This window comes from Diabrotica undecimpunctata, chromosome 7 (assembly GCF_040954645.1).
Source record: "Diabrotica undecimpunctata isolate CICGRU chromosome 7, icDiaUnde3, whole genome shotgun sequence".
Taxonomy (NCBI): Eukaryota; Metazoa; Arthropoda; class Insecta; order Coleoptera; family Chrysomelidae; genus Diabrotica; species Diabrotica undecimpunctata.
In genome coordinates this window covers 154365634-154384870 of record NC_092809.1, presented here as the reverse complement: position 1 = coordinate 154384870, position 19237 = coordinate 154365634, and the positions used below count along the sequence as shown (strand labels likewise).

The following is a 19237-nucleotide window of genomic DNA, read 5'->3' as shown; positions in this document are numbered from 1 at the left end:
AGTAGGGAAGACTAATTGAAAATAAATGCTTAGGAATGTAAATAAACAAAAAGACTGCTAATAATCTCTGAAAAGATTTGTGGTTGTTGTGTGGAATCACGTACGTAGATTTTTCAGCCAGGAAATTCTTCTCCTTCTAGGTCGTCGTTTTCCTTCTACTTTTCCTTGTAGAATTAATTGCAGCAACCCATATCTTTGGCTGTTCCTCATGATGTGACCGAAGTATTCGATTTTGGGTGTTGTTATTATGGTTATCCTTCAGAAGAAGGATGTGTTCCTATGCTTTTTAGATTACCAAAAAGCGTTTGATCGTGTCCAACACCACAAGTTAATGCAGATCCTCAAGAAAGTTGATATAGACCAAAAAGACATAAGATGCATTGAAAACTTGTACTGGCATCAAATGGCACAGTTAAAAATAGACAATTCTATATCCAAACCCATACATATAAGAAGGGACGTTCGACAGGGATGTGTGCTTTCCCCTCTTTTATTTAACATTTATTCGGAAGCCATATTTCAAGAGTCTTTGGAGGATGCAAAGATGGGAATCAAAGTGAATGGAATATTGATCAACAACATACGATATGCTGATGATGGTGTCTTAATTTGTGACAACATAGTCGATCTTCAACAACTTGTCACATAATCGGAGAATACAGTAAGCGAATGGGATTAGAGATTAATACCAAAAAAACCAAATTTATGATCATCTCCAGAAACTTGGATGAACTTGAAAACTCCACCATAACACTGAATACTAAATCCATTGAAAGAGTGAGTAAATTTAAATACCTGGGATCGTGGCTTTTTGAAGACTGGGCATCGGACAGGGAAGTAAAATGTCGCATTGAGCAAGCTCGACAAGCTTTCGTAAAATTCAAGAAGGTACTGACTTGTTCAGAGTTCGATCTTCAACTGAGACTAAGGTTTACTAAGTGCTACGTGTGGTCAGTGCTGCTATATGGCGTAGAGGGCTGGACACTCAAAACGAGTGATATAAACAGATTAGAAGCTTTCGAAATGTGGCTCTATCGCCGTATCCTAAAAATACCATGGACAGCGAAAATCACAAATATAGATGTCCTTAAAAGAATAAACCAAGAACGCCAACTTTTCGAAACCATCAAGAAAAGGAAAACGGCGTATCTAGGTCACATCATGCGAAATGAAAAATACCAGTTCCTCCAACTTATAATCGAGGGTAAAATTGAAGGCAAGAGAGGAATGGGACGCAAGAAAATGTCCTGGCTCCGAAACATAAGGCAATGGACAGGGATTAACGACATACAATCTCTGATACACATTGCAAGAAATAGAGAATTAATGGAAAATGTGATCGCTAACATCCATTAGTGGATTTGCATCTGGAGAAGAAGAATTGTGGTTAACAACAATTGTTTGTTTTCTTGCATTAGAAGTGCATTACACGATCTAATTCATACAGCGCGAGATCACAATTTTTTATCGTCTAGCAACCCAACAAATACTTACTATTGAATCATTGTTCCAGTAGGTGCTTATGCCAATTTTATTATTAATTTTTGTAGCAAAATAAAAGCCTTTTGTTCAACGGCCGAATGTGTCTACGCCGATTACGGAACGTTCGGTACGATCTTCATTTTGGTACTTCACGATTTATTGGATGAAAGCAAAATTTTATATTATAGTTGCGGTGAAAACGATGGCGTCTTTGAGATCAATGTAAAATGTCAACAAATAATGCATGGATTTGTCAAACATGTCGTAGAAAGACTGCTTTTTAAGGGACTAAAATCGAATAATGTAAAAAAAGTGGAGTACAATAGTGAATTATAAATAACTGAAACAACCATCGTCAGCTCATCTTGACGATATCTTAATTAGAGGATCACTTAAATTTGGTCACTGTAATTGAATCTCCATCCAGTATAAAAACTAATCTAAAGAAAACCAGTTCTTGTCGAACATTGTCGAACAAATTTTGCAGTTTGCTTTAAATGTCAGATGAGGTCCAAAGCATTTAAGACAGTTGGTACAATATAAGATCTCTTCTTTATCCGATATTGTCCAAGACGTTATGTTTTGGTGCAACTGAAATTTAAATACAACAACAAGAAGTACGGAAATCGTAAATTAATGAGTTGTGTTAGAATAAAAAAGTAATAGCGTTTTTTTGTGAAACACTAATTAATGGACCTTCCTCATACAACTTTAATGAGCATTAAATTCACTGCTAACAAGTAAAACGAGCACTAAAATAAAATAATTGGTTAGCGTTTTCACCGGTATTCAAAGCCACAGTTGCCAAAATGTAGCTTTGATGATCAGTTACAGATAACATAAAAATCATGGGAGTCTGTACAATTAGAATAATGAAAAAATACCGCTTTGTTAGTAGTGCGGGAATACGGTAATTATCTAGAGTTGACAATTTACAACAAATATAATTTGTAGTTTTATTTGAAGTGAATTTTTGTGTTCAATAACTATGTTTAAAAACATACAGTAACATTTTTGATAAAAGTACCTACTATTAATTGATGCAATCACCGATACTTGATAACAATTTAACTTTTTACGTAAGAAATACCGTTGAGAAATTGAGTAAATTTACTATTTTCGTTGTGAATAAGCCACAATTTTGCTATAAAATTAAGTTTATTTGACCTTTCGATTTCCACTTCGGAAATCGTTCTATAAAAGAGACGTAGAGAATATGAAGTTTCGATTTTCGAAGTGGAATCAAAATGTCATTTAAACTTAATTTTAATGCAACATTGTGGCTTATTCCCAACAAAAATAGTAAATTTCAGTCGTCTTTGTTTTGAACCTTCCTACTAGAACGTCCGCAACGAAACCGAAAACTCCCAATGCTCATCGAAAAACACAATATAGAGTCGCTAGCAACAGAGAGTACAAAACTCCTTTAAGAGAACAGGATTACCAGCAAACTAAAAGAGATTGAGTTACAACCAGAATGGGGAGTAGAAGATACTTGGCAAAAAAACAGAAAATTAATCAACCAAGCAGCAGAAAAAGCAATTGGAAAGCGGAAAATTAACACGAGGGCGATAAACCACACCAAACAGTGGTTTTGTCAAGAGGTAAAAGAACTCTCTGAATTAAAACGCAAATGCTACCTGAGATATAAAAGCACACAATCGGAAGAAGCTCTCACAGAATATGTCCAAGTAAGAAACGAAGTAAACACAAGAATAAAATCAATCCAAAGAGAACATTGGGCTAAATTCACCAGCGACATGGACTACGACCTATATGGTGCCCAAAAGAAAGTATGGAAAATGCTTCGGAACAGAAAAAAATCAGTTAACGAGTTCGTACAGACCAAGAGAGTAACTATAGAGACATGACGACAGCATTTTAAGGAGCTATATGATGCTGAAGAAACGCTGAATATAAACGAATACGAAGCAGATATAAGTGCTACAATCAATGACGAAGAAGTAGAAGCAAAGATCATGAAGCTAAAAAACAGAAAATCACCTGGAACAGATGGTATACCCAATGAACTCTTAAAATATGGAGGCCCTGAACTTGCAAGTAAACTGTCACAACTATTTAACAAAATCTTAAATGACAGAAACACCACAAGAATGGCATAAGAGCATCACAATACCCATATTTAAAAAAGGACAAAAAACTTGCTTACAAAACTACAGAGGAATAACACTCTTAAATACAACGATGAAACTTTTCTTTATTCTTAAGTATTCTTAAGTATTCCTAAGTATTCTTAAGAACAAATTGGAAAGGCAAATCACTAATGCTGAAAAACAACAAGGTTTTACAAGAGGGCGGTCTATAACAGATGCAGTATTCATAATAAAACAAATAAAAGAAAAAGCTATAGAGTTCGGCATACCAGCGTATATTTGCTTCATTGATCTGACGAAGGCGTTTGACAGGGTTCGCCTGGGAGACATTCTAAATATATAAATAGAAAATAAAACGCCGACCAATATAACAAAGATAGTCCATAACCTAAATAACAACAATGTAACCAAAGTTAGAGCAGGAGACCAATTCACTGAAAATATTCTAACACCGGGAGGAATTAGACAAGGCGTCAGTTTAAGCCCCTTCTTGTTTAACCTACTCATGGGCAAAATTATAAACAAAGTAACATCTCTCAATCTCGGATACAGAATGGTCAACAAAAGAATTTGTATGGTGTGTTACGCAGATCATGCAGCAATTATTGCCGAATCAGAAGATGATCTTCAGAGACAGCTCTTTCAGTCTTTCAAATAAGCCGCCAACTAAATATGACCATTTCTACCAACAAAACTAAATGTATGACAATAGCAAAAGATCCGCTCAGATGTAAGTTAGTGGTTGAGAACAACCCCATAGAACAGGTGATGCAATTCAGATATTTGAGCATAGATATATCAAGCAGACACGATTCAGTAAAGGACCTAAGGAGTCAGATCAACAAAGCATCCGCGTTGTTGGGATGTCTGCGGGAGATAGTCTGGTCAAATCCGTATATGCGCACAGATAGTAAAATTAGAATTTACAAGACTTGCATACGACCGATCATGACATATGGCAAACAAGAAGAGACAGAGTGAGAAATACAAACGTTAGAGAGCAGTGCAAAATTCAAGATATTGTAAGATGGGGAAGGCAGCGTAAAAGGATGTGGTACAGTCATGAAAGACGAATGGATGAGAATAGACTCCCAAAAATTGCCCTAGAAAATAACCCGCCCGGTTCAAGACCTCCAGGAAGACCACCTAAAAGATGGAGGGATAGTTGGCAATCTACCTCCCAGGAAATTAACCAGAGGCAGCTTCAGAATAAAACAGATCGAAAGATCTCCAAGAAGTAGAAGAAGAAGAAGAAGAAAAAATACTAGCAGAATTCAATTAAGAATACGATAATCGTATTTTAGTAAATTTTGAAAAATGTTTGCTTTTTTATTTTTCATTATTTCATTACGCCGTTTTCTCGGAGCCACTTCTGTTAAAAAGTTTTTTATCTCGAGCTTATATTCCAATCCATTCCCAAGATTTGACGAGAGCCGTTTTTAGTCAGCTACCCAGTATGTTATCAACTAGAAGAGCAGTCCTATAACTTCTATATTTTAATTAAAAACCCAATCTATGAATTTTTATTGTATTTTTTGTACGATTATTTTTCAAGAACGATTATAATAGACTATTATAGTAAGTTAAACAGATTCAAGTAACAAAATTTATACCCAAAAATTATTCGAAAAGTTTAAAAATAGTTTTAACACTTTATACAACCTTGCACGTTTATTTACATATTAATAGCTAATGAATGGATATCGATAAAATGTTTCTACCATGTACGAATAAAATTCGTTCGATAGTTTAGATAGGATTATTATCATATAGTTTAATGCGATAAAATAAGGAATATTTTAATATTACTTAGTAATTATTTCTTATTACGTATATATATACAATGACCCGCAAAAGTAACCGGACACTTGAAATTTCATAGTTTTCTCCTTTTAGTTTTGTTGAATTGCCCTGTATAATAATTAAATATATTTATCGAAATTAAGTAATATTGCTTTTATCCGTTAGTTATGTTATTTTAAACACTGAAAAAGTGTTATTTTTCTGACTTAAAAGAAACTTTTTGTTAAGGCGTCTTCCATAAATCAAATATTTACTTAAAACATTGCTTGTTAAATTGATTGTATTCCTTTTTGGTGGATGTTTGCATCTTTTTCGTGATAGAAAAGTGTTTTTAATCTTCTTCTTCAGGTGCCATCTCCGCTACGGAGGTTGGCAATCATCATAGCTATTTTAATTTTTGAGGCAGTAGCTCCAAATAGTTGTTTTGAGCTGCATCCAAACCATTCTCTCAGGTTCTTGAGCCATGAAATTCGTCTTCTTCCGATGCTTTTTCTTGCATTATGAGTCGCAGGCTGCCATACTTCTCGCCCCGCATCACATGTCCGAGATACTGTAGCTTTCTTTCTTTAATTGTAAGTTCAACTTCCTTCTCTTTACCTATTCTTCTCAGTACTTCATTGTTCGTAATTCTATCTACCCAGGAAACCCTCATAGTTCTTCTATAGGTCCACATTTCAAAGGCGTTAAGTCGTCCTTGTGTCTACATTTAACGTCCATGATTCCACTCCATAGTATAATAAACTGTATACGTAACATTTTCTTAGGCGTACTTTAAGAGCTAATGTTAAATATTTGCCACATAGGACCTTTTTCATTTTCATAAAATTAGAACGTGCTTTTTCGATTCTGACTTTGATTTCTGCAGTGTAGTCATTATTTTCTGTTATAAGTGTTCCTAGGTAAGTGTACTTGTTTACTCTTTAGATCTGCTGGCTCTCTGCTGGTTTTTTATTGGTTGTCTTTTATGGTTGTTTTTTAGTGTTTTTAATAACAAAGAATAATTTGTAATAAGGCCTGGTCAAGTAGCGCAAGCATTTGCTCTTTATAATGATAGGCGTTCCATTAGATATATTGCAGATATGTTTGGTGTTCCGCGAAGCACAATATACTATGTTTTACAAAGATTTCGAGAAACTGGTTCTTACTCAAGAAGACCAAGGAAAGGACAGGAAAGACCAAGGTCAACAAACGCCGTGGAAGATCAGTTTCTTAGACTTCAAGTGCTTCGAGATCGAATAGTTATTGCTACAGCTTTGTCTAGAAGACTGGAAGATACTCATGGTATCACAGTTTCATCTGACACCGTACGTCGAAGATTAAGCGAACAAATTTATGATCTTATGTATCTGCTACAGGCCCTATATTGGACGCAGCTCATCGAAGACGCTTGGAATTCTGTCGTGCTCATTCTGATTGGAATATGAAGATTGGAGAAACGTTTTTATACGAGATATTTACCTGATGGCCGTCAAAGAGTGTGGACAAGACCTGGAGAACGCTAGGCCCAATGTTGCTTAACTCCTAGACTATAGTTTGGTGGTAGAGGTATGCGGCAGCATTTCTTTGGAAGCACATAGAGTTATTGTTATGATAGGGCAGATGGCCTTAAAAAAGTACCTTATATGCATTCTCTAGGTGAAAATTTTCTCCTAATGCAGGATAATGCTCGGCCGCATCTAGCCAGGATAACAATGCAATAATTTACAGATGATTGTTTTCAGTAGCTAGAAATCGAGACCTTAACCCTATAGAGTATTTGTGGGACAACTTGGGAAGATTAGTTAGGCAAAATTATGGCTACTTTACAGCTGTGGTAGCGTTAGAACAAACGATAATATACGAGTGGGAACAAATACCGCAATAGAAGATTGCTGCTTTGTTCCAGTGTATGCCAGGAAGGATGGGAGCTGTTATTCGAGCTCCAGGAGGAAATACTCGATTTTAGTATCCATATTTTAGAAGTATTATATGATTTTGATTTGAAAAACATCTTATTCAGAAATAAAAAAAAAAATGTAAATTTTTATTTGTTGCTACCTTCATTAGGTAATAATTTGGATTTTGTTTTGTATTTTATGGGTTGTTATTGAACATATGGTTTATTATTTGAAACATTTTTTTTCTATGGAGTACAGACTTTTGGTACATAGATGTTTTCCGTGTCCCCCCCCCCCATAGAGTTTTAGGAGGAAGCCCGAGGGTAGGAGTGGCAAACTTTTTTGCATCTTTTTTGGGGTCCCAAATTGACTTTGTCGTATAATTCTTAGAGGTTCAGCGGCATTTTGTCTCCTACGACTGGAATAATAGCAAAAACGGTTACTTATATATGGCTTTTCATACTTGCTCCAAGTACATTAAAATAGACGAAATAGTTTATTGGACAAGGAGTTGACAGTGGAACTTTTAAAAACAAAAATGGGGAAAATGAAAATTATTTTTTAACACACATAGATCTGATATACTGCAATATAATTGCTAATTTGTACAATTTTTGGTAGTGATCAAAAAGAAAGTAATCAACCCTCATTAGAAATTAATATTCCTCTAGGATACACCACTATATCTGGAATACAAATTCTTCCTTAAACACATTGTAAGATTCTACATAAATTCAGCATTTTTTACTGAATATCTGAAAGTCAACGAATGTCATATTAAAAAAAATCTTACATAAACGAATAAGAAAATCCTAAAACATGAAAGAAGTTAAGATGGACTATTATTGTGAATTGCAAAGTTGCTACTTCATTAATTATCATTCGTTGTTTTGTTTATGAAATTTCCCATCTCGAACAATAGCTCCCAGCTGAGCTAAATATTAGTTCTTTTAAGCCGAGATCTTTTAGGAGAAGAGAAATAGAAAATAGACCATTGTGAAAAGAAAAGAGGTTGGTACGTCGTGTTACTATGAAATAAACAAATGTTTGATAAATTCACCCAACCTACTCCCAAAATAAAGTCGTGTCATTCTCATGGATCATGTCTCCTCGAGTATCGAGGGTTTACTTTAGTTTAGTTTGTTGGTAACTTTTTCAAATTTTAGTAATTTGGTTAATTCATACAATGATAAAAATTACAACTCACTTCGTTAGACCATTTTATAGTAAAATTGCTATGATACTGACTGTACCAGCCCCTAGCCCCGTCGGAAGGGTTGGAGGTGTAGGTAAGTACCTGCTGTGTATCAGCTTCCAACCTTCCTTTAAACCGTGTTGATTTAGCGACAAATGACGAGATTGCCTGCGTCAGCCCTAAATCGACATTATCATTCATCATCATGCAACCTCTTCTGTCCACTGCTGGACATAGGTCTCTCCCATTTTTCGCCACTCTTCACGGTTCTGTGCACCTAAATCGACAGTTCTGCCCTATTCCACGGACCGTAAACCAAAAATATTGAAGGGAAGGACAGTATTCCACATTGCGTTGGTTTTCGTCTTTAGATTTTGACTTTTTCTATTACCTATGTTCTATTTCCAACGTTCTGTTGGATCCTGGTTTGAGTCTCTTAGAAATATGGTAGTACTATATACATAATAACTGTTGTCAGACACCAAGTGTCAGACACAAGTAGTATCTGGCCTAAGGTAAGAAGAAAAAAGATAGATGAGAAGAGTTTTGGGGTTTTTACCATTATATTTTGCAAATTTTAAGTTGTTAGGTTAAGATGATAGAGAGAAATAGGGGAAAATCCGCTAATAGTTTCATGATATCACGGTTAAAGACCAAGAAGAAGTTAATTCCCAATATACCTACATTAAAAAAAATACAAAATTTCACAAGAAAATCGTTTCAGAAGTTTTATTTCCTAAGTAAGAAATTTATCTAAAATCTAAAAATCTATCTAAAAATTGAGGACACACCATAATTAAGTAAAAACTGATCTATTTTGTTCTAATTTTCTAATTCATGATTAATAAAATACTTTTAATCTTCCAATTAAACTTATAATCAACATAGTATTTAAAAGATTATTTATCTGAAACCGCCCCATACTTCATTATCAAAATTTATGGTTGACCATATGATCTAGATCTATTTTTCTTCCTGTGGAATCGGTACTAATAACAAAATACGAAAGTTGAACTCTCTTTGATGATATTCCGGTTGATATATTTATAGAAGTTTTCTTACCAGTTTTACTGGAAAATCGCTCAATCATTCCGACGTTCGATTTATTATTATTACGTGTTTTATTATGCAATATTCGATGTTTACAGTGGCGTACGTGAAATCGCCTTAAAATAACAATGTTCTGTGTATTACAAATTACGATACGCATAACAAACGTTACTTATTGTCGACTTACAATAGATCAAAAATATATTTTACAATTATTATATTATATTGTAATTGAATTTTTTTAACAAGCACTTTCAACACAGTAAATATAGGACTTGAGGATGAATAAATACGTTGTGGTATAGGCAGACATACAAGGTCTATTCCAAAAGTATCTGACCTTCGTTCTGAACTACGCGCCAAAGCGTTTCAGTGGACTCGGTGAAGTATTAGCGTAATCAGTAGGTCTTCCCGAAAACTTCTATTTATCTAAGTAATAGCATACTTTTGTTTATAGTACAATTTTTGCAGTTGTCTCATTTTATTACCGCCGACAATGACCGAGGGATATGGACATGAATTTGAATTAAAACGAAGCAGAAATCATTTGCAGATAAATATATGAGCAAAACTCACATAAAAATGTGCTTATTCAATCGGTTTAAAAATGACTTGATTTAAAAATGAGAATGACTTGCCCGTGTGTCAAATGTATTCCAAAATTGCTTACGAGAAAGTAGAAAATTATTCAAAGTCGCCATGGAAATGGTCACTAATGCCGAAAATATATCGTTACCGATGACCGTGAGCTTACAGTTATGATTTTGAAACAAAACGACAGGTTCCGGTTCCGACAGTCTTCACAATTGACTTCTATCTGAGTGTTCATATTGATTAATTAATATTTAAATGGGAATAAGCCACAATTAAAGGTTAAAATACATTTATTGACGTTTCAATTTCCACTTCGGAAATCGTTCTCATTTTGAGAACGATTTCCGAAGTGGAAATTGAAACGTCAATAAATGTATTTTAACCTTTAATTGTGGCTTATTCCCATTTAAATATTAATTAATTTAAAATGCCACAAGAAAATAGCTTCAGAACAATATTCATATTGATTGTTTATTCGATAATCAAGGTGCTGAGCCCCAAGAAATTAGCCAGTCAATAAAGAATTTTGAGTTTAAATTCTAAAAAGATTGCGTGAGGTAGCGAAAAGAAAATTTTTGAGCAAGCAGCGATTGGTTCTTTTATCACGATAATGCTCCAGCATATTTGGCAAAATACAAGGTCACACAATTCCACCAATCTCCATATAGTTTCTACATAGTACCCTGCGATTTTTTCTTGTTTCCAAAACTAAAAAGTGCGCTTAAAGGATAAAGGACAAAGTTTCGAAGACATACAGACGATGGCACTGAAGGTCATTACACAGAATGAATTTCAAAATTGCTTTAATGACATACAACAACGATGGGAGCATTATGTTAAATCGAATGGGGAATCGATGGGGCATATAAGAGAAATCAAGGCAGATACGAGCTACTCCAATGCATTTTGCAAGGTAAAATTGAAGGAAAAAGGACCCCAGGACGAAGAAGAATATCCTGGCTTGCTAACCTGAGAGCATGGTATAGAAAGACCTCAACACAGCTATTCTGTATAGCAACCAACAAAGTCATCATAGCCAGAATGATCGCCAACGTTCGGAACGGACTGGCACCCTAAGAAGAAGAAGAATGGGGATTATCCAAAGAATACTACCAGCTGCATGACAAACGTAAACCTTTGCAAAGTTGTGAAAGGTCTGCTACTTATGGAACAGACTATGGTATAGTCAAAAATTGGCAAATTTGTAGATACATATAAGGTTTTTCACAAACAAGATCATGCTCGAAAAACCCATTGGACAATTCGATGTAAATATCAGGATCGAATTGTTTTTAACGCCCCTTTGTCCCACTCTTCTCGATCGACGATGGTAAATAAATGCTTGAAGTGTGGAGTAAAAATTATAGTTTTATTGACAGCTACTGATAATTACACTCTAGTTGTCGGTTAGGTAACTTTCTATAATAGACTGCCCTCAAATGAGCTCATATTCCCAATTTATAATTTCACAAATAATGTATACCTCAGCACAGAGGTTAATGCTTCTATCATACTAACAAACTTTGAATTATGAGCTTACAATACAATTCAATCTACGCCGTTATTGCAACAGTTAGGAAGTTCAATTAGAAAATATATTATTTGGCAATTTATTAAGGGGGTTGCAGGTTTGCAGGTTGGGAGTAATTTGTGATTGAACATATTGGCCACTATATAAAAGAAACAGACGACCAAGAGAAAATATCTAAACACATATAAAATAATAATAATATAACAATAATCATAACACTAACTCACTCGGTTTTTGAATTATTATCTCACACGAGCAGTGCTACCTAACTTGAATATTTAGATTTATGATTCAGCTAACCTATCTAATTCAAATCTAAGCTCATTAAGTGAAACTGATCTAGGAGGGGCTTTCTCTAAAGTTTTACTTAAATTTGGTTGTGATACCGTATGTCTTTGAAGCGCTGGATGAGGTTGGATGCAAGAACCTTGATGCCTTTGTTTTCTGGCTCTCTTGGAGTTTCGAATATAACTGACTACCTTCCACATAATGACAATCAACATAACAATGAATATAGTGACTAGTCCCGTGGTTAAATGAGGAATCCACTGATGGTTAGCAATGGTTTTCCACGGATATATCTTGGTCAAACTGCTCTGCCTCAAGTACAATATTTGGCAACTCATCTCCCCGAATATCATTATATTATGTCTGGGAATGTTGATCTGCTTTATGATTGGCCTCTGCATAAGCTCTTCAATGGGGCTGACGGGAGTCTTTAACTAATGCTGTTTCCAATCCATTACTGGATGTAAGTAATGTTCGGGTCTGAGCAACGCATTTTGGTGACAGCTTTATAAAACTCGTTCGGGTTTAAAACTGTCTAGGTTAAAATCTAGATTATATACCGACCTCAGAAAATTTTGGGAGCATTTTAGGTTAAATAAAGAATTGTTGAATGTGAAATACGTAAATAGATGCATTTTTCTTCAATTGTAAGCAAACGCTAGCACTGCTTGCGGTGATTTTTACTACTAAATATATTACTAATTACCAAAAAGTCAGTGGAATTTTCTGTCAAGGACTGCAGAAGAGCTTAAGAAACCCGCACTATATTTTTCGCAATGAGTCTGAACCGAAGTCGGTTGCGTTCGCTTTTCTCGGAGCCTGCTAGAAAAACGCATATTTACTTTCTATACTCCATTAATAGATTTAACGGTAATGGACTGAAGGAGTATCATAATGTGGGCCTGCACTAGTCGCGTTCTCCAGAGATATACACTATCGATTGTTTGGATATATCGTGGTTTATGTATGTTTGTATGTTGTACATCAAATTGAGCTTAATTTCTCGTTAATTCGACTGAATCTTATATATTATTATGTAGGCCAGTCTATTGTATCTATTTTATTTTTTATAACATTAACACTAAATGGCTGGACAAATGATGACCCAGCTGTTCATCTTTAAGTCTTGAATTATATTATCTAATGTTATTAGTCGATCGCTTTACGAATGTTTTTTTGTGTGAGAATTTTCTTCACGAATTATCTTGAAACACTCTTAGCGAGCCTCATACGATCCGAATAGAACACTAAGAACAACACAAAGTCGCACAAAACTCTAGAATTTAGGAATTCAGTTTAGGGAGCTTAATCCGCGGGTGAAAGTTATGATGCAGTATCAAATAAAAAAGTTACATAACCGAATTATTAAATTGAATCAAACCATGAAGTATATTAAGATGTTTAACACAGTAATACTATAAAAGTACAGTTATCATTTTCCTCCAAAAAATGTCACAAAAAGGCATCTCCAAGTAAGTAAAGTGTAACAAACAATATTACTTAATACACACATAATAAATGACATTATTGTGGGAGCTTATATATAAACCATAAAAATAAAAACGATAAACAGCACAAAAGTCTTTATCCAATGCATGAAATGAAATAAGGTAAAGACACTTAAAAAATATGTAGCAAATAAATATGCATATACTCACTCTATGGTCTCCCGTGAGTCCAAATTTCATCCTAATAAACTTTTGCAAATGTTTCATAGAAACAGCAGCTGGGCACTGAAGAAACCTTTTATCACATTTATTTTCCTGGTCGGTTTTGCATAAGTCTTGCTCACCGTTTTTAACACTATCACTATTCTCTAGTTTTGAGTCAACATTTACACTTCCACTATTATCACTATCGTTTATTGGTTTCAAACACTCATTATTGTCTAGTACGGGTTTTTCTGATTCGTCAGTGTCTGTGGTATCCAAGTGAGACTGATAGTACTCCAAAGATAAAGACACCGAATCGTCCGGGCTAAGGAACTGGAATTTATCGCCGAAGTAGTTTGAGAGCTGAAAAAACAAAAATAATTATTATCGCTACATATGAACGGCTTATTGTACATGTTGGAATTATAGTAAAATAAATAAATCAAGCCGGGGACATATTTTTAGCTCAATTTAAGAACACTAAATGACTTTGACTTTAAATTGCGAAAATCTTCTGAAAACTAAACATAAAATGGACAACATTTAAAAATAAGTAAGTAGAAGGGGAGTACTTGATTCATAATGTACAGTGGACGCGAAAGTTGCACCTCTTACCCGCACCCTCAAGCTTTCACTCTCTTACTGCATCTCTATCACTGCTGTAATGTAAAGATAACACATCTGTGTTAAAAAAAAAACAGCAAGAAATATAAGTATTTGGAGATGCATCCAACAAGATATAGAGTAAACTAAATAAGGAACAAGATACCTTAAACGCAAACTCTTATTAAGCAGATCAATATACAAAGAGTACAAACACGTTATTTTTCAGATTATGTTATATTTAACAGTGAAGTTATATTTAACAGTGCATAATGAAGAAATCCATCAGAACAGTAGAAAAAAACACAGTTGGACTAATGGAAAAGATCAGCGGGAAAGCTAAAATTAGTCCAAGTAAAAACTAATGAATACCAAAGAAAATTGGAGATTTACACATACCATTATATAAGATATAGATAAGTTGAGCAAAATGTAAAAAAATTAGTATTAACGTCTAAATCTCTAATCTTATATACTAAAACGCTAAGCCCTTTTCTTGTCCACCACTTTACTCAAAAACCATATTAGATAATTAAAATATTTTTTCGGAATATTATTAGTATTACGTATGAGATTGTCAAGATATACTTTTGGTACAAAAATTCACTTCCGGTTTTGAGATGACCGGAAGTTAAAATTTACTTTAAGTTTTAGACCCCACAATGTATATATGGATCGAAAGGTCTCGTCGAGACGAATCTAAATATGTACTTCCGGATTATTTCCACTGACAAAATATTTCGTGATATTTAATACACTTTTTACTTGCATTATTATTGATGAATGTTATGTATATTCTTGCTTATATTGTTTGTATTGATCTCTTAATTTTTCTCGCAAAATAAAAATTTCATTTAAAAAACTCGATGTCGAGTTGGTCCGCTAGTCTCTCCCTAATCTCTCACACAAGTAAACTTCTTACTATAATTAAGAAGAGTTTAAAATCAATACTCTTACCACAGATCCTCCAAGAACAAAACAAGATTTGTCTCTGGAAGAGGCACACCAGAACAGATTATCTACCTGAGACAAATTAGAAACTAGAAACTTATTTGTGCTTCGTCGACTTTTAAGCGTTCGATAATGTAAAATAGCATAAAATGTGGCATCACCGAACATCTAATACACCGACTAAAACAACTGTATGATAAAAACATAGCAAACGTAAGCACCAACACATATTCCTATAACTTCAAACTAAAAGCCGGCATTCGACAAGGATGTATTATCTCTCCTACACTATTTAATCTATATATAGCGAACACAGCATATGCGTTGTCTTCTATGAATGGAAAGGAGGAATAACAGTTCAGTAATCTCCATCTCCACTATGCCGACTTAATACTAGCATCATTATCAGATGGACTTGAACACAGTATGACCAGACTAGATATTATTAGTCATGAAAATGGAATTAAAATTTATGCACAGAAGACCAAGCTGATGATCATTGATCGAATTAGAAATAACCAGCTGGAGATAACATAGTAGCAGGATATAAAGTGGTAAGTTGTTTCAATTACTTCAGCTCTGTTACTACAAACAATGGAGGAAACGAAGAAGATACACATCGACGCCTTCGAACAGCCAGATCTGCCACGATCAAACGTAATAAAATCTGAAAAGATGCGGCAATAACTAAGAACACCAAACTACGCCTACTACGGGCACTTATCTTTCCTATCGTTACCTATGCTGTAGAAACTTCCACCATCAAAAAGTCAAAAAGTCTGACTCACAACGTATAATGGCCTTTGAAATGTGGGTCTATGCATACCGTAGACAGCACTACGCTCAAATATCTCCATATTAACAGAACTCGACATCACAACTAGGCTTACCACGATCATAAGCCAAAATATATCGAAGTATTTTAGACACATAGTCAGACGAAACGAAGGTACAGAGAGATTGGTGGTTGAAGGAAAAGTAGATAGTAAAAGAACTCCAGAAAGATCGTCATTGCAATGCTGAGATCAAATAAAGAGCAGCACTGGTTACTTCCCCTTTAAGGATAAAGAACAGAAAAGGTGGAGGCGATATTTGGAAAATTCGAAAGCTGAGAAGAAAAGACATTCCGATTTTTTTATCTGGATGAAACATGGATTAATGAATGACATTTTGTAAAAAAAGTTTGATAAGATAAACAGATTGCAAAAATTCGTCAGTCGTTTACTGAAGGTTTGTCTACTGGATTCAAATTTCCAACTGTCAAAGGTTGTCGTTTGATTATAACTCATAATGGAGGAGCCACAGGATTTGTTGATCGAGGTTTGTTTTAAACTCAACGATATACTACCATGAAGAAATAACTTCTGATGTTACCGAAGCTTATTTTGGTCAAACGGTACATTTCCTAGCGATAAATTCTGTCGTAGTTGTGGACAATTCCAGTTACCATTTAAGAGTAAAGGAGCAGTAACTGGAACAATAAAGGGCTCTTGTTAATATTGGTTAATTGGTCTCTCAATCTCGGATACAGAATGGGCTACAAAAGAATTGGTATGGTGTGTTACGCAGATGATGCAGCAATTATTGCCGAATCAGAAGATGATCTTCAGAGAGAGCTCTTTCAGTTCTTTCAAATAAGCCGCCAACTAAAAATATGACCATTTCTACCAACAAAACTAAATGTATGACAATAGCAAAAGATTCGCTCAGATGTAAGTTAGTGATTGAGAACAACCCCATAGAACAGGTGATGCAATTCAGATATCTGGGCATAGATATATCAAGCACACACGACCCAGTAAAGGACCTAAGGAGTCAGATCAACAAAGCATCCGCATTGTTGGGATGTCTGCGGGAGATAGTCTGGTCAAATCCGTATATGCGCACAGATAGTAAAATTATAATCTACAAGACTTGCATACGACCGATCATGACATATAGGATTCGTATTTCAACGGGGGGTTGAAATACGAATACTGGCGGGGAATAAATCATTCTTTGCCATTCAACATCTAATGAGGTCAAAGCTTCTCTCAAGGCGTGCCAAAATCCAAATGTACAAAACCATAATACGACCAGCAGTGACATATGGAAGTGAAACATGGACATTGAGAAAGAAAGAAATCAATAAGCTATTAGTATGGGAACGCAAAATCCTGCGAATTATATATGGTCCTTGCAGGGACAGCGTGACAAATGAATGGAGGAGCAGATACAACAATGAAATAGAGACTCTCTTCGGGAAAGGAAACATCGTAAGATACATAAAAGCCAATAGTTTAAGATGGGCAGGCCACGTGGTACGGAGTGATGACGACAGACTGATTAGCAATGTGTTTTGGGAAAGACCAGATGGTAGAAGATCGACAGGAACGCCTAGAAAAAGGTGGAAAGACGCAGTCAGGGAAGACCTGGAGAAGATGGAAGTAAGGCCATGGGAAATAATAGCACAGGATCGGAATCAATGGAAGGCAATAGTAAACGCGGCAAAAACTCACGAAGAGTTGTAAAAGCCAATGATGATGATGATCATGACATATGGCGTAGAAGTGCGCGAAGATACCAACAAAACGAAACAGATGCTAAGGATTGCCGAGATGAAAACCCTAAGAACAATAGTGTGCAAAATTCAAGATATTGTAAGATGGGGAAGACAGCGTAAGAGGATGTGGTATACATGTAAGACGAATGAAAACTAGAAAGAACTAGAAAACAACCCGCCCGGTTCAAGACCTCCCGGAAGACCACCTTAAAGATGGAGGGATAGTTGGCAATCTACTTCCCAGGAAATTAACCAGAGGCAGCTTCAGAATTAAACAGATCGAACGATCTCCAAGAAGTAGAAGAAGTAGAAGAACAAGATTGGTTAATAACCAAATATAGCAGAAGGGTAGTAGAAAGAATACTAAAAATGAGCTTTTTCAGTTATGTAAATTTAAGAATGATATTGTAGATGAAGTAACAGAGTGACGTTGGTAATTTGTAATTTCAATTGGACTCAAATGAAGAGATATGTCACCAGAAACAATACACCATTTAAACTTTGTTGCCAACTCTTTCGCCAACTACGAAATTACTCAATATCAAAGATTTCATCTGAGAATTGGCAAAAAGCTATAAGATAGCAAAGGTAAAAGAATTCTGAAAACTCGATATGATAATAGAAGAAACAATAGAGCTGATTACAATTTCATTGGAAAATGACAACTGTAGTATTGATGATAATGTTGATATCTAATCCGAAGAGAACAACATATTTGTTTAGGTACATGTAAATAAACCCCAAGGCTTGCTCATTTGCTTTTTATGTTGTATTGTTGGCTGGAGTAGTCGTATTATTTTTATAAAAGCTTGTAGAAAAAAACTGGAACAAGAATGTATCGATATTTATATTTTTTTGGTTGGAACAGTTCTGTATAAAGACCATTGTAACCTTTTGTCATAAAACTGTAGAGATGGGCCATTATATAAAATGAGAAAACAATATAGGCGATACAGATTGATAGCCACTTACAATACAGCAGTAATAGTATGGAATTCCATTTTGTGACTCATGCATAACTCACAGGACATAATAACAGTAATCTGCACTCCAGTGAATTAACTAAAATATGTACATTTATTTTCCACGGCAACCTGCCCAATTAAACGAAAAACTGACACCCGTATAGATTACCCCCGGCATAATCTAGCGTCAAATCCTACGCAACCCTCTCAACAAATAATAATTGTGCATATCACTCACTATCTCCTCCTGATCATTCATCATGTCTCTTTCTCTCTCGATGACGCTGTCGTCGCTGCAGGAACTGGACGCCCTGACGCCGGTGCTTCGGTAAAAATCTTCCCTCCGCTGAGATTCTCTGGCGAACAGTGACGGAACCAGCTTGTAAACCAACGTTTGGGTTTGTGGGTCTGCCCTGTAAAGTAAAAAAATATTACATAGTCTTATTTTATACAAACTATCTTTTCAATAATTAAATTTCTCAAAAATTAAAGCGTAAAGCGACATATATGACTGAAAATGTCTTCTTTTAATAGGCCTAGGTCCTGTTTAATCGTTAGGTTTCACGTTCTTCCGCTTTCTGCAGTTCTAT

At 35.1% G+C, this 19237-nt stretch overlaps 1 protein-coding gene across 1 annotated transcript in view; it reads right to left on the bottom strand.

Annotated features, from left to right (window-relative positions):
- LOC140446049 (uncharacterized) overlaps positions 1-19237 on the bottom strand; it is a 167030-nt gene that overhangs the window by 58684 nt on the left and 89109 nt on the right. Inside the window, exons 4-5 of the mRNA XM_072538563.1 lie at positions 18886-19060; positions 13593-13949 (exon numbers count right to left, since the gene is read on the bottom strand). Coding sequence (XP_072394664.1) covers positions 13593-13949; positions 18886-19060 — 532 coding nt within the window. The remainder of the gene's footprint in view (positions 1-13592; positions 13950-18885; positions 19061-19237) is intronic.